At 34.9% G+C, this 24,174-nt stretch overlaps 1 protein-coding gene across 1 annotated transcript in view; it reads right to left on the bottom strand.

The window, feature by feature from the left end:
- The window catches only part of TMPRSS15 (transmembrane serine protease 15), a 132,772-nt gene that overhangs the window by 82,763 nt on the left and 25,835 nt on the right, over window positions 1-24,174 (bottom strand). Inside the window, exons 7-10 of the mRNA XM_056109423.1 lie at window positions 15,243-15,351; window positions 14,192-14,298; window positions 6,930-7,070; window positions 5,974-6,123 (exon numbers count right to left, since the gene is read on the bottom strand). Of these exons, the coding sequence (XP_055965398.1) occupies window positions 5,974-6,123; window positions 6,930-7,070; window positions 14,192-14,298; window positions 15,243-15,351 (507 nt within the window). The remainder of the gene's footprint in view (window positions 1-5,973; window positions 6,124-6,929; window positions 7,071-14,191; window positions 14,299-15,242; window positions 15,352-24,174) is intronic.

Genomic DNA, 24,174 nt, shown 5'->3' with positions numbered 1-24,174 from the left:
GTCACTATTTCCAGTACTCTCTCATTTGTAGTTTTTTGATCCTCTATAATAAATTTTCATACATCATTGCACGGTAATGTTTCTTCATATGTGATCTAAATGGCCCCTTACTTAGCACAGTTTAGTATGTTCTTATTTCACAGTGAAGCATGTACACAATCTGATGTTTGAGACCTCCAAATTTCAGTACAATTTTCTTTATTTTTCCTTCCTTTCTTTATTCTTACCATCCTTCCTTCTTTCCTTTCATCCTTCCTTCCTTCCTTGCTGTTTCTTTTTCTCTTTTTCTCTCTTTCTGCCTCTCAGTGCTTACTCTTGGCTCTGTGCTCCAGGGTAACTGTTGGAGGTGTGTTGGATACCACATTTTGTACCAGGGATTAAACCCAGTTTGGCTGAGTTCAAGGCAATCGCCTAATGTCGTGTTCCATCTCTTCGATTCAGAATAACTTTCAAATCATACTTCTTATAATTCATTAAATTACATAAAATAATTCCAGAAATTACTCTCATTTTACTTCAGGTACCGTGTACTTTGCAAAAATTTTAATATCAGGGTTTCATTTTAGAAGATCCTAGTACCACGGGCTCCTAAAGAGTTTTGCTTCTATCTACCCATTATCAATTTTTAGCTTAGAGGCATGTGATAACTGTTGGGTTTTTCTTTTTTTAAGTTTTACAGTTGTATCTGTCTAAAGTTTACTAATATTTAAGGTAAGTGAAATAAAATTGCCATCTCCTTCAGAAAGATTATCAGTTCTTACAATTTGAAGTGACCACTCCTTTCTGTGAATTTTTGGTGGTATACAATCGCCTCCTATGCTAATTAGCATATACTGCTTTCACATGCACGATGTAAATTTTAGTTTTCGACTTTGACTATGAAGTTTCAGTTTTTAATTCCTTGTATTAACAGTATTTTGTTTTATATATGCATACTGCACTAATTTTATTTATTTTTATCATTTTGGAACCTATTGAAATACTACAAAAATTATATTCCCATAACCATATGGACATTTATATGGTGAATTCATGGTTTTAAAAAGATCTTCCAATTTTCTTGAAACATCTTTGAAAACTTGAAATTAACTTTAGCGCAAAACTCAGAAAATTGGATAAAATTTGTTAATTTAATCACATATTTATCTCTTTTGTGTAGAAAATTGTTGAAAATTTTAGAGGAAAATATGGTCTGAACTCAGCTAGTATAACAGCATGAGTAATGTGATTTTCTAAAGTTCAACATTACCAGGAAAAAAAGCAACCAGAAATGAAGATAACACTACTTTGAAAACACTGACTTTACACTTCTTTTAGAGAAGTGTATATTAAATGCAGGTATCTAAAATACTTAATTATACTCTTGTAAATTGAGCAATAAAACTATTTTCTTCTCAAGCATACTCTTCAGAACTGTGCTACACCAATTTGCTTGTACTGAATACATTTGTTGTCTGAAAAGAAAATAGCTATAACATTTTTATAACAATTTCCAAGTGCACACATTTTCTAGTCTCTACCCCCTCTGAAAATCATAATTCATTTTATGTTCATAAAGAATTCTAAAGTCAGGTTCAATTATCATTTACTTTTCATATGAGGAGATTGGGGGAGAGAGAAAGAGAGAGAGAGAGGGAAGGAGGGAGAGAGAGACATTAAACAAAGGCAGAGAGAAAGAGAGGGAGGGAGTGAAGAGAGAGAGGAGAGAGAAAGGGTATAAATCTTTTCCAACGGCAGGGTTCATATTTAAACCTAGTTAAGACTTTAGTGTACATATTTTAATGATCCTTACTACTATACTAAGCTAACCCCCAAGTGTTAAAAACCATTATGATTTTATTGGAAATGGCCAACAAAGAAAAAAGTTTCTTTGCACTCTCCTACCCTTTTGTGACCCCAACATTTCTGAAGTTCTCACATGTTACTAACCTCATTTTGCCGGAAAGTTCTGAACAAATGGACCACTTCTAAGCCTCCTAAGATGCTCTCCAGCATCAATGGCTCTGTTTTCACCAATTTTTGCTGCTAACAGGTACAGAGAAACTCCAAAGCATACACAGTGCAGAGGTGTCAGAGCTTCTGCTCTACCAGGAGAGTCCTTCAGAAGGACTCAAAAAAGTTACAGGGCTTAGATATTTTCCAAGGTGATGTTAATTCAAAGTTTATCTGTTTCATTTAGATTTTCTTGTCATTTACAGTGAAAGTGAAGAACAAAAAAAGCCCTCTATGGATAAGAGGAACAGCAGGAGGGATTTAATTCTCTTCCATTTCATAGGTTGGATGCTCTGACACATGAAAAAGCCAGTTGGAAGTAAAATGCCCCTGGAGAGGTAGATGACTGGTAGATTATGAAATTATCAGTATGAGAGTTGAGGAAGACCTATTAAGTCTTATCACCCGTTCTCATTACCCTGCTGTCCCTGGTGGGCTCTGAACTGCTCTGACTTGTCTAATTTTAAATAACTCCTGCTACACAACTTTCTCCCGAGACTCCATTTCCGGGCCCAACTATTTAAAACCTCCACCTGACATTCAACCTGCTTTACTTTGGTCAGTTTCAACTTCTTTCTTTAATTATTAAATCTGTTGGCTAGCAGAAAACTATTTTTCACCTGTAATGTGCTTATATTCTTCAAACATCAGTGGAATTATTTTATGTCTGACAATGATGACATGAAAGTAGAAAAAAAATGATAATTTGAACATCAAAGATTTCAACTACATAAAAGGTATCTGTCATCGTCAATAGATATAAATGCTTTCTACACTTTCCTCTAACTACTCTTATCCAAGTATGATAAAGACATTATTTTTTATTATAGCAAAGGGGAAAAAAGTGGTCAAATTATGTCACTATTTTAGGCGAACTTTTTTAGAGGACTTTATGATTATCACTAAAGTGTTAGTTTTCAGCTGTACAGATTATTCATATATCCATAGAGAATCAGCCTTGGGAAATTACCTATTCAACCAAAATGAGTGACATTTGAGAGTATGCATGTCATATTTTCAATGCTAATTTTTTTTGTCTTTTGGGATTGACCATCTAAGCAAAGTATTTTACTATTATTTTGTCTGTAAATCTACTCTGGTAACTAATTTAAAAGGATCCTATTGATTTATTTTAATACTGTATTCAGAATCTCATTTCTAATTCAATCTGCTCTGTAAACTTAAAAAAACTCCCCTGAGCACTTCTCTGATTAGACAATAAATTATTTTTTTCTTAACTTTTAAATTACTTATTTATTTTTTAATTTTAATTTTAACTGTGAGATACATGTTACAAAGTTTTTCATGATTGGGTTTTAGTCATGTAATATTCCAACACTCATCCTTTCACTGGTTACATTCCACCTACCAATGTCCCTAGTTTCTCAGTTTCCCTCCCCAACTACCTTGCCTGCCTCTATGGCAGGCTCTTTTCCTATCTCTCTCTCTCTCTCTCTCTCTCTTTCTCTCTCCCCTCCTCTCTCTCTATTTTCATTGGAGCCATCTATTTTGCAGTACAGACACTTAAAAGTTACCACGTATATCCCTTTACCCACTTTCAACACTCAGTTCTGTCCAAAACCATCATTTCCATCCATTGTTTAGACAATAGAATTTTAAGCTGTATTCTTGATAAAATTCTAGCCCTTCAAACTATATTCTTCAAATAAGTGATAATTCTATCAGTGATATCCTCAAGAACATCCAATGTCTCTTTTAATTGACAAAAAAAGTGAAATTCATAGAAAATTCATTATAGTATAGTGAACTATAGTACCCTTATTTTCTCTACTTTCTTTGGACTGGCCTCTCTTTAAATCAATCAGACATTCTCACTTTATAGATTTTGATCATTTTTAGCACCTTCTCTATGAAGTAATATATATGTAAAAATTTATTTAAGCTTTGATCAAAGTATTGATTTTCTAATCAAACAAACTTACAATCAAATTTTAATTTGCAGAGTTATTGGGAAAACTTGGAAGCCAAATGCAAAAATAGTACTTTTTGTACCACACAAAAAAAATTGTCTCAAGTAGATTAGTACATATATGTGAATGTTTATACACACTTAAACTCACACATATATACATATATGTATATATAGCATATATATGTATATATATTCAGCCATAAAATTCATGGAAGAATGCATAGAAGGTGTTTTCTAGGAATTAGACTTTAGTGCTATATTTGTCAACTCAAGTTCTAATGGCAAGGATCACATAAATAATAAATAAACAAATAAAGAAAGGGGCTGACAACAAATTAAAACAATTTAAGGCAAAATAAACTACCATATCAACAAAAGGATAACCAACTAATTGGAAGCAGATATTTATCTATCATGCATCTGATAAGAGTTCATATCTAAAAATATATAATACACTCACACGGTTCAACAGCAAAGACAAATTAAATCACAAAATTGAAAAAGGACCTAAATAGACACTTCTTCATTACAGAGAAATAATAGGCATATAAATATTGTTAATTTTTTCTGATTGTTGGAACAGGCTATAGCACAGTGAGTAGGACATTTGCCTTACACGCAGTTGACCTGGGTTTGATTCTTCCTTTCCTCTCGGAGAGCCTGGCAAGCTACCAAGAGTATCCCACCCGCACCGCACAGCCTGCCAAGCTACCTGTGACGTATTAAATGTGCTAAAAACAGTAACAAGTCTCACAATGGAGATGCTACTGGTGCCCGCTCAAGCAAATTGATTGTTGGAACAATGAAAATTGTTCCAACAATCTATTTAAAAATGGCAGTGAACAACAAATATTACAAAAGAAACACTTGTACATGCCATTTGGAATGTAACTTGGTGGAGACTAAGGAAAACAGGATCAAAGTACCTTCACAAACTAAAAATGGCTGAAAAGGTATTACAGTGGGCAAGGTACTTGCTTTACACATAGCTAATCGAAGTTTATTCCCCGCCATTTCTTGTGGTCTCCTGAGTTTTCCAGAGATTATCCTGAGCAGAAAAAAGCTTGGTGTGGCACAAAATGCAAATTTTAAAATAAACAAAAACCCCAACTAACTAAAAGTGGAGCTACAATATTATCCCCCACCCCCCAAAAAAAAACAACCCATGTGCATTTATCTGAAACATGTAATTTATGAATTCAAAAGAATATGAGCATCCCTATGTCACAGCAGCATTATTCACAATAATCAAAATATAAAATCAACTTAACTGCCTATTGGAGAATGACTGAATGAAGAAATTACATTCAGAGGCATACTACCTATTATTATAAAGGATAAAATTGTGCTTTCCTCAGTAAAATGGAATTTATGTGATAATTTGAAGTCAATCAGCCAGTAAGTGAAAGACAATTGCCAAATTATTTTAATTATGGTTAGAAAATAAATAACTAAAAAACCCTTAAAAAACAATCAATTAAAAGATAAAAGTGCCTGTCAGAGAGGTAGGTTGTGGGCAGGAAGGAAACTGGGGACACTGATGAGAGATTGGTCTTAAAATATTGTACACGTGAAAAAATCCTGAATAACTTTGTAACTTTATAATTTATGATAATTTAATAAAATTAAAAAGTCAGTGAAACAAATTGATGTCTGAAAAAAATAAAAAATAAATTATTTAGAGGAAAAGAGGAAATATTTTTATAAAAATCATTCATATATCTGTGCACTAGAAATGAGCAATAAAATTGTGAACTAGGGAAAAATGTACAAAATTCTAAAAGTTTAATTATCTTACACAAGTCAAACTAGTTAAGAAGTGGTGTAGCACTAAGTCTATTTTTCTCTAATTGTCTCAATTTAATATCTGGTAAACACATAGTATACACTTGTTTATATGTGCTCATTTGAGACAAGTTTAGCCCATAAGCTTTTTAAAAAGGAACTATGAAGAGACCATTCTATGCTTCACACTTCTTTTTTTAAATTGCAGAGTATTTAAAGTACATAGCACTCTCTTTGATTAACAAATTAAATATGAATTATACCTGAAATATTGCCAAAAGTATGGTCAAAATTTGGTCCAGTTAAAGGAGGAAAGGTGTGTCCCTGGATTCTTTCCCACTCATTATCATCGTTTAGATCCTGGATCCAGAAACAAAAGCCATCTTCAAAATTACAATTAATTTTCTCATAGTCTGTAATTCAAAAAGAAAAAAGAAAAGAACACTTCAAACTGAATCTCCAGTATAGATTTGCTGTAATAAATTATATTAAAAATAAAGACATTTTATAGATTATAATTAAGAAATATTAACAGAAACAATTACTATTTAACTATCTCATTCTGTTTAAATAAAAAAAACAGGATGATATTTCTGATTTAGTTAAATTAATGTTTCTTATACCCTATTATGGCTTTTGCAAGACAGGTTTCTTGTTATTTCTCTGTTTTGCCTCTGTTGGTTCACCTCTATATTTTTTTCTTCACTTCTTGCTAAATTTAATATTCTGATAAAAACTAAGTTGATATGAACCACCTTAAATTAATTTTATGCTATTTTTTACTTTAAATTCTTGTTTAATATAAAATTTTAATTCATTTTATGCTGATTTGTAATGTTTTTTCAATTTGTCTGTTCTTTGAAGAGCATCAAAAGAATCCAATTAGAAAATGATTTCTTTGTTTCGTTTGAAAGGAAAAAGGCAAAATTAACAGATTTTTGTTAAAGATTTAAGGATCCACAGAGATGGTACTACAGCGAAAGCACTAAGCTTCACATGTTTTTATCCCAGGCAATCCATAGGGTCCCCTGAACTCTGCTGGGAATGATCCCTGAGCAGAGAGCCACTTAAATAACCTCTGAGCACTACAAGTGTGGCCATAGCTCGCGCTCCCACCCCCAAGAGCTTTTTTTTCTTTTTTTCTCCAACTAATTTTAAAATTCTATAATCAATTTAAATAATCTGAGGACCCAAATCCTAAATAATAAGAAATACTTACTACTAAGAGCTCTACTGTCAAAAGCAGTGTATGTTGCATTAAACCCAACATAGTCATTTTCATCAGATTGTATAAAAAAGGAGGCGGTTGCTTGGTTGGAAAAGATCCTAATTGTGCCAGGATTCCTTTCTGAGAGAGAAGCTACAAAATAAAAATTAAAAACCATCATAAAGTACATCTTTCTCTGTTCATCTATTGATGTCTTCATCTATCCATCCATCTATCAACCTACTGATCATTCAGATTTTGAAACTAATTAATCTAAAGGAAGTAGCCCTAGCATGACTAATAAAATTACTGTTATAAGTTTTCAAGATGTTATTGTCACTGTCACTGTTTGCCCGTTGTTCATCAGTTTGCAGGAGTGGACCCAATAACATCTCCATTTTGAGACTTGTTGTTACTGTGTTTAGCATATCAAATACATCACGGGTAGCTTGCCAGGCTTTACCATGCGGGTGAGATACTCTCAGTAGCTTGCCAGGCTTTGCCATGCGGGCAGGATACTCTTGGTAGCTTGCCAGGCACTCCGAGAGGGGGGGAGGAATTGAACTTGGGTCAGCCATGTCGACCACATGCGAGGCAAATGCTCTACCTGCTGTGCTATCACTCTAGCCCGAAATGTTATTATTTTATATATTTCTGGTTTATGTACATATTTATTTTTAATTATTTGTTATGTACTCTACAGACACATGAAGGGAAAATATATATTCTTTACTGAAAAAGTTACTCTAAGAAACATACAAATTAAAAAAATTGCTATTAGGCTTAATTTTTTCACAATAATACAAGAGTTTTTCATTGGCTGTCTACTGATATAATTCTAGAACCCCAAAATAATGCCAAATGACTGAAAGTCTAATTCGACACAATCTTTAAATTTTTTGCCACTTTTTTCTCTGTGTGTTATATATCTAGAAAGGTTCTAAAGAGTCACAACTAAGATCAGAGAAACAGTGTGAGATATAATACTGTATTCATGTCTTAGAAACTTCTTGGTGCCTCAGTTGTTTCCTTTGTTGTAGAAATGTAATAATTTCTCAAAATATTTGCTAAAATAAATAATGTCCATGTGCCACACTTAGTGGTTTATAACAAATGTTTGAAGGATTTTAGCTATTGGTTTTTTATATCCCCAACTGGACTATAAATTAAAATGCAGAAAATGTTTTAAATGATTCTGTGACTTTGCTTTTATTGCCAAGACATGGGAATCTTTTGACCAATACTTGTGTCCAGAAATTAGCATGTACTTGTATTTGTAGGATAACACTGTTCTGTCCTTCCTGCATAACCTCAGAAATAGTTGATAGTTTATTGGACTGAGGAAAAGAGAAAAACACCTTAAGAGGTATCTTGCCCTTGAGCAGTCAGGAAGGGCTTTCTTATGTTGATTTGGCTACCTGACTGGGAGGAGTGTCAGGCCAGACTAGAAGGGAGCTGGAGAAGGAGAGAGCAGGGCTGAAAGATGGACTACCGAGAGACTAGCAAGGGGAACATGTGCTTGAGAGAACCTAGGCCCTCCACAACATAAGTTCTTCTATGGGATAAACTTCCTTGTAATAAACTGCCACTAAAATCAACCGGCCTGGCCCTCGTCTCTTCCTTCATCTGCCCTTGGCCAACAGCCGTCCCGATGCAGGCCACACACAGAGGCTCTAGGGCACCGAACACGGGCGGTGAGATAGAGCCGTCCAGAGAGCCCGAGAACACACAACCTTCTGCGTGCATAGTTTTTTACAGTATTGAATAACTGTCTAAATAAAATATTTGGCCCTTGAGTTAAGAGAAAAAATGCTTAATAATTTTAAACAATTGGATACATCTGAAATGGATATAATCTGCTTTAGACAATAATTTCTTAAGAAAATAAAGTTTTAGAAAAGCTAAGAATTATACTAATGTTGAATTAAAAAATTACCAGTATATCATACTTTGATGTGAGTCAACTCATATCTTGTCTACTTAAATCAAAGTAATATATATTTTGTGAGAGAGGTAAACAGGAGAACATAATTAAAATGCAGGCATATTTGGAAGGAGGGCGATAAGCAAGAATGACAGATTATCTATAGAGTAAGACTCAAGAAATTTATCTAAAACTTTATTTTATCAAATTCATAAAATAAAAAAGTTCTGTCCTTAGAGTATTCATTGGTTGGGGCCTGGGGTTTGGGTCTTACTTAGCAGTGCTCAATGTTTACTCCTGACTCTGCTCTCAGGGATCACTCCTGGTGTCTGCTGGGGATCACATAGGGTCCTAGAGTTGGAACCTGAATCAACTATATACAAGGTATGTGTCCCACCCTCTGTAATATTGCTCAAGAACCTAGAGTATAATTCTTGCATGCTGAAAGCATTTCTAATGCATTGAACAGATTTTATTGAGCACTTACACCATTAATGTATAATGGTGCTAAGTGCTGATGACACAAAAAATAAGTAGCCAGGTTTTTCTATAACGTGATTATTAATGTGTACTGGTGAATAAAAATTAATAAATAATTTAAAAATTAATAAATAATTTAATAAATTGAAACTAATTTATATAGAAGAAATGCCATGGCAGCAAAGTATTTAGGAGAAACAGATCCTAAATTTTCCTAGATATTGTGACTGGGGAAACTTTGAAAGCTTCTGAGAGAACTAACACTTTAAAATGGTCCCCATTTCCATATAACATACTGCTATCAACAGAGGCAAATAAAAGTGTTCTTCTAATTTACCTAAGACTACTAATATTAGCACAAAATTTTTATAAAAAAATTTCTTTCAAAAACATTTTCATATATTCTATTATTCTACAAGGATGATTTATTATTTATTATTAAGGATGGTCTATCATGGTTATTATTTTTTTTGAAAAAATAGTACATGTTTATTTTGCTGTAGATTTAAAATTATGTTCCAAACCACTATAGTATAATATATTATTAGGGATGTGGTTTTGGTACAAAGGAGTAAACCTAGAACTAAACATTTGAAATATAAAAAAATATCATAACAGGTACACTCTTAGAAACATTTTTCAAGATTTGACAATTTAAAATCAATTTCAAGGTGCTCACAGAAACCATTTTTATTTTCTTTCTCTGAAGATGGGTAATCATATCTATGAACTTTTCTGAAAAAAAATAAAGAACACAGAACAAAAGAAAATTGCCATATTTTATGGCTTCCAACTAAGCAGTGGTAATCATTACAGCTTCAAAGGTAAACATACTTTCATCATTTCATCTTAAAGAAGATACTTGAACTAAGTTATCTGTCAATCTATTCTGATATATTTTTTTAATTTCTATTAGTGAAACACCATGAGGTACAGTTGTAGAATTACAAACTTCTTTGCTTGGGTTTCAATTATACAATGATCAAATACCCATCCCTCCACCAGTGCCCATTTCCCACCACCACAGATCTCAGTATCCCTCCCACCCTTCACCCCCACCCCCCATCCAACCCTAACTCTGTGGCAGGGCATTCCCTTTTGTTCTCTCTCTCCTTTTGGGTGATGTGGTTTGCAAAAGAGGCACTGAGTGGCAATCATGTTCTTTCTATAGTCTACTTTAAACATGCTTCTTCCATTTGAAAGGATGCTCCCAACACCCTTTATTTGGTGCTCCCTTCTCTATCTGAGCTGCCTTTTCCCCTAGCATGTGTGGCTGGCCTCCAAGCCATGGAGTAAACCTCCTGGTACTTATCTCAGCAATCCTTGGATGTTAGTCTCCTATTTTGTTACTTTATGTTCCCCAGATGAATGCAATCTGTCTATGTCTGTCCCTCTCTTTCTGAGGGACATTTCGCTTAGCATGATACTTTCCATGTTGTACCACTTGTACGTAAATTTCATGACTTCATCCTTTCTAACAGCTACATAGTACTCCATTGTGTAGATGTGCCAAAGTTTCTTTAACCAGTCATCTGTTCTCGGGTACTCAGGTTTTTTATAGATTCTGGCTATTGTAAACAGTGCTTGCATGAAGAAACAAGTGCAGATATCACTTCGACTATATTTTTTAGCATCTCTGGGATATATTCCCAAGAGTGGTATTTCTGGGTCAAATGGGAGCTCAATTTGTAATTTTTTGAGGATCGTCCATACTGTTTTTCAAAAGGGCTGAACTAGTCGGCATTCCCACCAGCAGTGAAGGGGGCTCCCTCTCTCTCCATATCCAAGGTGAAATTCATATAGAACAATAAGTCCCCATGAATAGTTAAAGCAATTCTTGGTGAAAAGAACATGGGAGGAATCAACCTCCCTAACTTCAAGCTCTACTACAAAGCAGTAATAATTAAAACAGGATGGTACTGGAACAAAGGCAGAGCTGCAGACCAATGGAACAGGGTTGAATATACCGATATCTCCCCTCAATCAATCATATGATCATCTAATCTTTGATAAAGGAGCAAGAAATGTGAAGTGGAGTAAGGAAAGCCTCTTTAACAAATTATTCTGGAAAAATTGGACTGCTACATGCAAAAAAAATGGGCTCAGATCTCTGCCTAACACCATGTACAAAAGTAAGATAGAAATGGATCAAAGACCTCAACATCAGACCAGAATCCACAAGGTACATTGAAGACAAAGTTGGCAAAACCCTCCATGACATTGAAGCTAATGGTATCTTCAAAGATGTCACACCACTGGCCAAGCAAGTGAAAAAAGACAAATGGGACTATCGGAAACTAAAAAACTTCTGCACCTCCAAAGAAACAGTGACCAAAATACAAAGACAGTCTACAGAATGGGAAAGGATATTCACCAATATACATCCAACAAGGGGTTGATATCAAGGATATACAAGGTATTGGTTGAACTCCACAAGAAGAAAACATCCAACACTATCAAAAAATCGGGTGATGAAATGAACAGAAACTTTCTCAAAGAAGAAATCTGAATGGCAAAAAGGCACATGAGAAAATGCTCTACATCATCAGTCATCAGGGAGATGCAGATCAAAACAACAACAAGATATCATATCACACCACAGAGACTGGCCCACATCCAAAAGAATATTCTGATTTATTTTTACTCTCAGAACCATTTGAAAGACTCCCTACTGAACTCCTTATCTATATAATGATCACCTTCTTACTTATTCCTAATCAAAAATACAGAAATTCTCTGATACCAGATATGTTTTGTCCCCACAATATCTCATCACAACTTTACCTTTCATAATTTTTATTAAAATATCTACAAATTTTCAATATGATAAAAAATAACCATTTTTGAAAAGAATGGTACTATGAAGTAAGATAAAAAAGGATCGTCATTATCTCAAACAATACATTTTCAAGTTATGAGAAATATTATACATTCTTGGAGTTTGAATATTATAATATCACCGAATGTCAGTTTGTTAGGTTAACTTGAAATACTTGGTTTTATAATATATGAGGCATTATGTTAGATTCTGAAAACATGATATTGCATTTAAAATTTAAATTTACTTTAAAATAAATGTATAACACTGCCATTTCTTGTATTTCAAGTTAACAATCACACATTTATTATAGTATAACTTAAATATACTCATGTTTGTGCTAAAACTTTGAAAGTCCAATGGCAAATATATTGCATCAAAAGTCACACTGTTTGAGGTTTCTATTTCTATCTCTAACAATAGTTCCATAGACATCACTTAGATTCATAATATGTACTTTACTCAGGTATAGTGAATACAGTAATTAATTTTAATATGAAGCACCCTGTACAGTGAAGCCATATCAATGCCTCCCAATCAGAAACACATACTATAACCAAAGATGGTCATAGCTCCAGAGGCCAAACACATGTCTTGCAAGTGTAAGATCCTAAATTGAATCTTAGGCACCATAAGAACAATTGCATAGTATGACTGAGAAAGGTTCTTGTGTCCCTAAGTACCACTGGATGTTTTCCCACAACAATTTTTAAAAGTCATATGTGATCATATTTAAATAGTTATCAATTTCAATCATTATAAAGGATTTATTTTTTCGTACAAGCAAAATTAATACAGATGCCTTTTTATTCTGGCTGGAGTGATAGCACAACAGTAGGGCGTTTGCCTTGTCTGCTGCTGGCCTGGCCGAGCCCTGTTCAATTCTTCCGCCCCTCTCGGAGAGCCCAGCAAGCTACGGAGAGTATCTCACCTGCATGGCAAAGCCTGGGAAGCTACCCGTGACGTATTCAATATGTCAAACACAGTAACAACAAGTCTCACAATGGAGATGTTGCTGAACCCGCTGGAACAAATCGATGAACAATGGAAGGATAGTGCTACAGTCTACAGTGCTTTTTTGTTTATTGAGTTTGGACTATATCTGTTTATGCACAGGGATTACTTCTAGCTCTTCACTCAGGAATTCTCATGGTGGGATCAAAGGACAATATAGGATGCTGGGGATTCAACCTGGGTTGACAGTACATAAGACAAACACCGTCTCTCTGCTTTGGACTTAAACTAAATGCATTTTTTTTGTTTAAAGTAATAACAGCCATCATTTTAGATCTTATTTTAATTTTTTTCTTAATTTAATTCTAAATCCTCCAAAAAGTGAGAAAACTAGCTATTATATAGACATTATTTCTGCAACCTCATCCTTACTATACTTTTTCCAGAAATTTCACTAATATCTGTTGGTTACTCAAAATAGATTTATAAATTTGGGGATCAGATAAAAAAATCCAGTGGTCATACATTAAGAGTACATCCCTTTTCTATCAATGTCTGTGTTCATAATGACAAATGATTACATAATAAAATACCAGTAACACCCACCCCCTCCATTTGCCATGCTTGCATTCTGTTCCAGTCATTGTTTTGCTCACTTTTATTAGAATAGTCTTTTAAGAGACTTTGTGTAAAGTGCAGACTAAAAATAGTATAAGTGATTTGTACTGTTATCGTCTACACTTTTGTCAGAGAAAATACAACAGTTTTTAGAGTTTGCATGAATTTTCTGTAGTAGGGAGAAAAAGTTCAGCAAAGCATAGTAAACAAAGGCATAATTATATTTCTTTGGAAAATTTCATGACTTTTAAGACATCAATTATATAATAATAAAGTAAATTGACAATCATTTAAATATTATGAAGATTAATAATAACATATAGTATTAAACTCTAAAGATTTATCATGAGAAACTCCCTCCTTTCAGCAACTTAAATTGTTAGTTTATATTCAGTTCAGAGTCAAAGAAAAACATGCAACTCTGAAGTATCCAGTGTCTTTTCATTTTTGTTAATGGAATATAAAGTGGTTTTGACTTACCTCTTAAAATCCTGTTTGAACCCACACCTTCATAAATTTCTAATATATCAGTATAGAATGTATTAAAGGAATTGAATTTCAGTTCAATGGAAAGTCCTTGATTTACACTAAATTGAAAGAAAAAAAGTAAATCACTTTAATAGTAGCAGTTTCACAATTCTTGCATTATGGAATTTGCAAGTAATTTTTTAATAGTGATTTCAAAGCTACAAAACAGAAAATCAGCACTCTTAGCCAAAGTTCAAGTTTACAGTACAGTAATGATAAGTACTTTGCTATACAGCTAATCTCTGGAAAATATTTACCTGCATGATCAACGCTCTATACCAACTGAATACAATTTCCTAGTTTGTCCTCCCCAACTCGTGGGAATGACCATTCTACTTCCTGTCTTTATGAGTCTGAATACTTTAGATGCTTCTTACAAAAATGGAATCACGTAGTATTTGTCATTCTGTGAGGGGCATATTTTCCTGACCCGAATGTCTTCAAGCATCATCAATGCTGCAGATGCACAATTTCTTTCTGACAGTGAATAACACCCTCTTGCATTTATATGCCTCATGTTTTTAAAAAATATTTAGATTTTTGTAAATATTTTCAGGTTCCCAAATTGAATTTACAAATCATATTTGTATATTTATTTATTTATTTATTTATTGCTTTTTGGGTCACGCCTGGTGATGCACAGGGGTTACTCCTGGCTCTGAACTCAGGAATTACTCCAGGTGGTGCTTAGAGGACCATATGGGATGCTGGGGATCAAACCCGGGTAGGACGTGTGCAAGGCAAACACCCTACCTGTTGTGCTATCGCTCCAGCCCCTGTATGTTTAATTCTTGATGAAATTCTAAATTGTTTTCCAGAGCACTGCACTTTTTTTCCATGCCCATAATTACTGCATCAAACATGAATAGGTTAAGAGCTGGGAAGACCTTGCTTCATAACTAACACAAATACTGTCAAAATAATAAATACCTACTAGGGGTGGTAAGATTCAAAGTCTCAGAGGTATTCTACATCATGATAGCAAGGAATAGAGATGTATTACCGTATAATCCACTGACAAGTCACAATTGATGCAGAAGGCTTTGGATAATGATCAGCCTGGAAGGATCCCGAAGACCCCGTCAACAAAAATCTTCCATCACAAGTGGTAGCTGTGCAAAAATGGCAGTTAATGTGAGATATAAATAGTCATGGAGGGATTCTCAAGAGAAATATTTCAGTTAGCTAATGAACACCTGAGAGCTCTCCAGACAGGTACAGATGAGACTAGCATACATAACTGAAACGACCAAATAGGAGTAGAGCAGAGCTCACATTTAAAAGTTTTTAGGTATTTTCAAATACTTTTACATAATCCATCACAGAGTTCTGTGAAAGCATTCCATTCCTAAGAGTTAAGACCCAAACTCTATTTCTAGTGTATTCTTTCATATTTGTAAGAAAACAGATATTTGAATTGTGGAATTCCAAGTTAGATAAATGATCTATAAGTTTGTCTTATTTTTCTCAATTAATTGAAGCTAAGGTAAGCTTAAAATAATTTTTCTTAAGTGTCATGTCCTCTTGAGGCTGGAGAGAGAGGATTTATGGCTGACCTAGGTTTGTTTCCCAGCACCAATATGGCCTTCTGAACCTCACCAGAATAATCCCTGAGTGCAAAGTCGAGAGTTATCTCTGAGCACTCCTGGGTGTGACCCCCAAACAAATAAGCAAACAAAATGCTGTGTCCTCCTAAATAACAAGTGGAGTATGCAGGTAAATGGTAAATGATAGGCATGATGTCAGTGGTCTTTAGAAAAATTCCATTCATCCAAGATATTTGCTTGTTTTAAAAGCATAATACTTGCTTTTTTTGTTATGCACTTGATACTTAGCTAATTTTTGTCTTTCAATAGTCTTGAACACATTTTTTTGTTTTTCATGACTACTAACTTTTCTTTTAAAGTCCTGAGGTGTCACAGACTATTATTCTCCTGAGTGTCACAGACTAGTAGTTGTCTTTAACTTAGATTTAAATCATTTCCAAGTACATTAAAATTGTACTGTAGTCAGAAACTGGGATCTGTAAACAATTTTACTATCCTCTTAAACTTTTTATTATTTATGTATTAAAAAATAAAACTAATTTGATTTCCAAAATTTTAATTCTTGGACAGAAAAAAAATCTTTCAAGCTTTATGCAGCAAATTCATCAAGTAACAAAATAAAAATTGTTATAAAATTGCATAATTCACATTTGATGACTCTTCTGGAATGCTACATTTAGTTTTTTAGAATCAGAAAAAAGATTCCTTTGACAATTGGGTGTAGGAATAGACAGGTGTTCTCAGAGTTTACTTTAGACTCTGTACTCAGCGCTTTCTCCCGGCTCTGTGCTCAGAGATCGCTCTTGCTGGTACTCAAGAGACCACAGGGCATAAGGGGAACTGACGATTGAACTGAAGCTGATGGCCTGTAAGGCAAAAACCTTAAGCCTTGTACTATATCTCTGACCCCTTAAACCTTTGTAGCACTGTAGCACTTTAGCACTGTCTTCCGGTTGTTCATCGATTTGCTCAAGCAGGCACTGGTAACATCTCCATTGTGAAACTTGTTGTTACTGTTTTTGGTATATTTAATACATCACCGGCAGCTTGCCAGGTTCTGCCATGTAGGTGGGGTACTCTTGGTAGCTTGTCGGGCTCTCTGAGATGGACGGAGGAATTGAACCCGGGTTGGCCGCATGCAAGGCAAAGGCTTTACCTGCTGTGCTATCGCTCCAGCCCTTTGTAAGTTTTAAAATTTAAAAATAAGTTTAAAAATAATAGGAATTTGAAAGATATATCAAAGCACTGGAGGGTGTTTTGTAATTGAAAAAGTCCTGGGTCTGATCCCCTGCAAATGCACGAACCCCAAGCGCTGCCATTATCAACCCTAGAGCACCAGGCTGGGGAATCCTTGAGTGCCTCTGGGTATGCTTCAAGTCCAACAAAAATAATGCAAAGCAGTCTAAACAAAATGAAAGCAACTTAGATAAGGATGACTTAGTTTCAAATATGATTTGTCAGCTTGATTTTAAGCTGGAGACAGAAAGTTCAAGAAAACCGGAGAAGAAAAAAAAAAGCACCATCTCAAGATTCATAAGTTAGACGCTGAAAAACCTCTCAGTTCTCAGGGACAAATATAAAAGATTGTGGTTTGTGGGTATAATTGACTCTCCTCACCTACAATACCAAAGAAAAACAACTAAAGGTTAGTTGTGTGATTTTTATATCATTATATTGATATAATGGGACAATTAATGTAGAGTTAAGTAATTTTATAGATGGAAATGAAAATCTCCTTCATCCTAAACTACTTGCTTAACACAAATCATGCCAACTTAATGGAATAATTACTGCTTTATATTTTCTAGTCATCAAAGAAAGAATACTATCTGTTTATATTTTGCGTGGTTTTCTGGAGTCTTTTAATCACCACTTGTCAAGAAAAAATGTATCTAAAGCAAAAGGCTGTTCAAGAGAATACACTACTACTGTTAATAGTTTATACCCAATGAAGTAAAGCAATCAGACCTATTGCCTATACAGTGTAATTGAGTTTATAGTGCTTATCATGCATCAACCATTGTTTTTAAACCATAAATGTTAATATAATCTCCACAACCTTTTATATTGAGGCACAAAGTAAAATAAGTCTCCCAGCTTATCCGTGTCACTTGTAGGTGACAAGGTAAAACCAGTCTTCTCCCTGATTCTTCTCTGCAATACTGCTTAATGCCACAACATCTAATGGAATTATCATGATGACATCACTTGCTTTTTCAAACAAAATGAAGGTTAATATGTGCAAATAAGAGAAGAGGAAATTTAAAGAAAAATTGATTCCAAAGTTCTTAAATTAGAATATTGATTATGCTTGCAGTAGTATACCAACAAACAAGAGGAAGAAAAATCAAAGTTAAGAAACAAAACAGATGTTTAAGAATTTACAGAACAGTCCAACAGAAAGATAGTACAGCAGGGAGGGTATTTATCTTACATGGATAAAACCCATTTGACCTGGGTTTTATCCCAGCTGACATATGATTCCCAGAGCATCGCAGAAGAGTGACCCGTGAGCATAGTCAGGAGTAAGCCCTAAGCATAGTCTGCATGGCACCCCTTCAAAAATTGTAAAAACTATTTTCAGTACTGATACTATTTTGGAAATACTTCATATCTATTAACTGCATATATTTTGGGGAAAATATCAACAGTCTTATATCACACAAGAGGATTGATAATTTTCCAAAAAAAATCTGAGTTAATATGGTTGATGTTAGATACTGTAGTGTAGGATAACATTGGTTTCCTGCATAGCCTCAGGTAGTTTATGTTTATTCGGTTGCTCCCATCACAGTGTTCCCATTCCTCTGTGTTTATTTCTAACTTCTTTCTTTGCACTCTGTTGACTTGTAAATATTGTTTTTCTATTCTCCTTAAGTCCTTTGCATAGTTTGTCCTTTGTTAAGTCTTTTGTCCATAGTTAAGTCCTTTGCATATTTGGAACAATGTCCTTTTTGTATAGACAGAAGACAGTAAATGTTACACTTTTGTAACGTGTGGGTGTGGGAGTTTATTGGCTCTCAGTAATATTTTCCTCCAGGATATCTGTTCTCTCGACCTAAGCCTCAGCTGTGCTTACTTCCTAGCATCCCCCAAAGTAGGGTCCCAACGAGGGACTGGATGGAACCAGGGCAAGCAGTAAGCTATGTGCTACCCTGGCATTGAAATGGGCCTGGCCAAAAGTGCCATAATGCTTAACTATCAGTTAAGAGCTTGGTCATGGACAAATGCTGTCATGAACAAAAAAAGTAATAACTAGATTCAGACCCTGTTAGGCTTAGGAAAGATTAATCTGACCTGAGCTCTGTAGTCTGAGTCTGTGGAAAAATGTTCCCAGGAGAGCTGCCCTAAAAGCCTCAATGTATTTCTTACTGTGTCCATATAAACATAACCAGTATTAAGATGTTGATAGAGTTATTGGACTGAGGAAAGAAGAAAAACACCTTAAGAGGTATTTTGTCTCTGGGCAGTCAGGAAGGTCTTTGGAATACCCTTAGGTGATGTTTCTATCTGGCAGTCAGGAAGGGCTTTCTTATGTTGATTTTGCTACCTAGGTGTAGTGTCCCCAAAGTGCCAGGAATTGGAGAGACAAGAGAGTTGGGTGAGAGAGGAGAGAGAACAGGGCAGCAAGATGAAGCATGGAGAAACTAGCAAGGGGGCCAGAGAGAGAAGGATGTACAAGAAGAATTCAGGAGCAGAAAGGTGGAGAAAGAGCCCAGGCTGCCAGTTGGAGCGCAGAGAGTTGAGCAGGAGAGACAGGAAGAGATGAATGAAGGGTAGAGTGAGACTAGAATGGGAGGCTCAGAGACACTGAAACAGGCACATGGAGAGAATAGAATAAACGGCAACTGATCAATCAACCGGCCTGACCCTCATTCTTCCCTCTCCATCTGCCCGATGCCCCGGGCTGCCCCAGGTAGGGGGAGCTGCCTGGGCCCACGATTTTGGGCAGTGAAGGGGAGAGCCGCTAGGCCTCCCCGGGCCACCCCGGAGATTTTATACACTGTATGTTTGTCATAACGCTTTTCAATCCCGTAGATGACTGAATTGCACTTTCCCAAATGGGGTGCTACTCAAGAAACTACTGTGGAAATAACTGTGTTTATTTCCAGATGCAATTTCTAAACTGATCATGGTCTGCAGTAGTTTGCAAAAGACCCAGGGAGAACTACTGGGACAGAAGACATCGAGGAGAGAGTGCTGACATACTTAGTATCTACGAGGCGTGCAGCCCCTTGCATTTATCCATGGGCTGTGATCTGGCTTGATAAATCAATTATTATTGATTTTCATTAATAAGCTCATTGATTCTACAACTTAAAGAATATGATTTTGCTTATCTAGTAAGTGGCTGAGTTTTAGCTAGAATAGATAACCTTTAGATCAAGTCTTTGATGAATTCGTATGTGAAATTAAAGTCTGAGAAGAATAATCCAAAAGTATTTCTAATAAAATACAAATAGTATCGATCCACGTGTAATAAAATAGTTCAGAATGCCAAAATATCATTTTAAGATATGAAATTGTGCTAGGGTCTATCTCATACATGCTGTCATTGAATGTAAGGATATATCTGAAGAACACTAATTCTGTTGATTTATTCATTATTATTTTAGTTTTTGGCTCTTACACTGTGGTGCATAGATGTCCTTTCATGTTGCCTAGGGGACCTGCTATCTCAGGGGACATACCAGAACTCTTACACGCAAACTGTGTTCTCGGACTGTTGGGCTTTAGCCCTTGAAATGCCAAATTTTACAAAGTACAGTGGGAGCAAGTTTACTGCTCTGAAAAATAAAGATAATCCAGTCATTATTGAGTCAGATTACAGGGTATTCAGGAACAACACTTTTTACACTTTATAATAACACTTTAGTATCAGATAAAAAATCAAATGGGAAATAAACGTGTCAGTGAGGCAATATCAGTCATTCTGGTACACCTTAGAAACCTTCACTTGCAATGGCATAGACTTTGTTAAGAACTGGTTCTCAGGATTATGAGAAAGCTCCCTCTGCTGGCTCAACATTGAAAATTGTGCTTGTTGGGACGTTGAAGACTCCAGAGTATACCAATCAAATCTGATCTATGTGCTCCTACAAGGTCCTTTGTGAACATGCATGGGGGTATGCAAACAATGTATGGAGACACTTGCCAACCTCCAAACGGATCTGAACATTGGCCCACATGACTGAGTCAGCATATTTCCTCCTCATAGGTCAGCACAAAAAGTGAACTTTCACGCTGATGCAATTCTAATCAGAAAAGGAAAACAATTTAAAGAAATCTTGATTCAGCTATCGTCAGCTATAAGTTGTGCAAACCTAAATAACTAACTACTAAAAAAAGGAAGCTGTGTGAGGAAGTCAACATTAATGTGACTCTATTAATAACGCCAACTAGAATTAGAGCTCACAGCTGGAGAAAGAGAATGGGAGCAAAGGTTAATTTCATATAGAAAAAATTCTCTTCAATGCATTTTCTATGAGTATAGATTGATGGATAAGGGTTTCCATGTAGAAATTATGGTATGTGGGTTTGAATTGGTATTCAGGTAAAGTGCATGATGTTTTAGAAGGTACCAGGATTAATGATTAAATAAAGCAATGTATACACCTGAATCTTATTAAGTAAAGAGAAACTGATTTAGCCGCTTCTATTTCAGTCTTTACATTTTATTTTAAAATAATATCTTTGAAATAATTTAAAATAGTTTAACACTGATAGCTTATAAATTGCTTTTAAAATATATTTATTTCTATTGAGATGATATTTGCTGCAAGACTATATATTTGAATGGTGATTTTACACTTTTTCAAAATCTACTATCACTACCACCACAGCATTGACTCAAATTTTAGTGAAGCCTGCTCACTTCATTTCTCTCTCTCTCTCTCTCTCTCTCTCTCTCTCTCTCTCTCTCATAACCTCACAGAGCTAACTTTCTAGTGTAGCGACAAAAATTTTGTAAGCATTCAATGAAAACAAACTCTTTAACCATGGCAGTAGGATTAATGTTACCTAAGTGGAAAATGGAAAGGTCCCATAAACTGTTCTGGAGAGATATTGGCACATTAGTGGTGGGCATGGTGTGATAATATAGTTTCCATAAAACAAAAACATTTAATTCTCATTGGGGCTGGAACAATGGTACATTGCTCGTACCATGGGATACACAATTATTGTGCATGCAGCCAATCTCAAGTTTAAACCTCAGCATCATATATTGTCTCTCAGCATTGCTAGGAGTAAATCCTGAGCAGAGAGCAAGAGTAAGCCCTGAGCACAAACTGGTGTAGTCAAAATTACCCCATCCCCAAATTTTTTGGTGATTGGGAGACCACACTCAGCAGTACTCAAGGATTACTTCTGGATTTATGTGCAGGGATCACTCTTGACTATGCTCAGGGGACAATATGTGGTGCCAGGGGCCACACCCATGTCAAAAGATCAAACCCTTTAGCAAGACTAGTGTCTTAACCTCTATATTATTACCTCTCTCTCAAAAAAAGAAAACCTCTTTTTTTTCTTTTTCTGTCACACCTAGTGTTGTACAGGGGTTACTCCTGGTTCATGCACTCAGGAATTACTCCTGGGGGTGCTCTGGGGACCATATGGGATGCTGGGAATTGAACCTGGGTCGGCTGCATGCGAGGCAAATGCTCTACCCACTGTGCTATCCCTTCAGCCCCACAACTCATTTTAAAATAAGAAAAATATGCTAATATTTAGAGAAGTGATGATGCAATTCACTTATATCTTTAAAGTAAACTTAGCATCTAAGTTCTAAGACTAAGATATTGGCCATGTTTACAGAGACTCAGAATAACATTTCTGAACTTTTATCTATTATAAGGAAAGTTGTTACACATAAGATATCTCTATGGTAGTTTCTGATAAGCACTGATATTAATTTATTGGGGAAATTATGAATTCCATACCAATAGAGGTCAAATAGTTGAGGTACATTTTATAATTATTTTGTTGATATTTTATATGTCTCTAAATTTTAAGTTATTGAGCATAATTTTTATAGTCTCAGAAATATGTTTTTAGCTGATATATAATAGTATTTTTGAAACATAAATCAACATCACATTTATTACCATATAATGGCATACTTGTACTGATGGTACACTTATATTCTCTAAAAAGGTTCTGGGAGCTGCCTGGAATTCCTTGCAAAGATGAAAATCACTTCACTTCTTTTCTTCTTTGAGTAATGTATTTATATTAAATAGATTAAAATATTCTGCATTCTTCACGTTATTCCAACAATATTTTAGACCAGTTAAAAGTATGTAGTTATACTTTGAATGTTTGAATTTTATCCAAGATCATTTGAATTGGAATTGCATAGAAAAGATATTTTTAGTTATCTTTATTTGAGTTGGTACTTGGAAAGAAACCAAATTCCCGTCTTAGAAAGTATATTTCAGAGCACAGAGGTAAGTTTTAAAAATTTTGTTTCTTGGTAACACGCAGACCATCCGGGCTGATCCCGGTTTGACTCCTCTGCCCCTCTCAGAGAGCCCGGCAAGCTACTGAGAGTATCGCACATGCATGGCAAAGCCTGGCAATCTAACTGTGACATATCTGCCAAAAACAGTAACAAGTCTCACAATGGAGACGTTACATTTGTCCACTCGAGCAAATTGATGAACAATGGGAGGACAGTGCTATACAGTGCTATGGGAACACACATCTTTAGTTAATAACAAGCAAGAACAGTAAAGTGCAACAAAAACACAATAGGAAATTAAATTAAGTGATAACTTTGGATGTTATACATATCAAGGTCTAATTGAAATCTCAAATTTAAAACCAATCATAAAGGATAATGAATTGTTTAATTCATGCCTTATGTTTTTTAAGAACAGATTAGATGTGAGAATTATTTGTATAATTCTTAAAATTGCTAACCAATTTTTATTTACAATATGTGATAAGCTCTTGTACATTACCTAGCTATACAATGATGAAAGAAAGTGAAGTATAAATCTGTTAATTTCATTTGAAGTCACTCCTGTAGTGCTTACTGCTAATTGTAATAGTTTAAATGTAATAACTATTGTTCTATCATCTCTCAAAAAATATGTCAAAATTTACAAATAAGGAACAAACATTTTATTTATGAGACTTAGATTAGAGTGTGTTCTAGTAGAGAACCACAATTCACATACACTTTTCTCCTGTTTCTATGTCAAAAAACAAAGAAATATTCAAGATCAATAACTACCAATTATTGAATTAGGACATCATTACAATGGAGAAATATCACTACGGAATAATGAAAAAAATTGAAAAGCAATTAAATTCATAATTCTTTATAGTACTGTAAAAGGGGATTAAAAGTAATGACATATCATACCACACCTGTGATAGACT

This window comes from Sorex fumeus, unplaced genomic scaffold, assembly GCF_029834395.1.
Source record: "Sorex fumeus unplaced genomic scaffold, SorFum_2.1 ptg000265l, whole genome shotgun sequence".
NCBI lineage: Eukaryota > Metazoa > Chordata > Mammalia > Eulipotyphla > Soricidae > Sorex > Sorex fumeus.
This window is presented reverse-complemented; position numbering and strand designations above follow the sequence as displayed.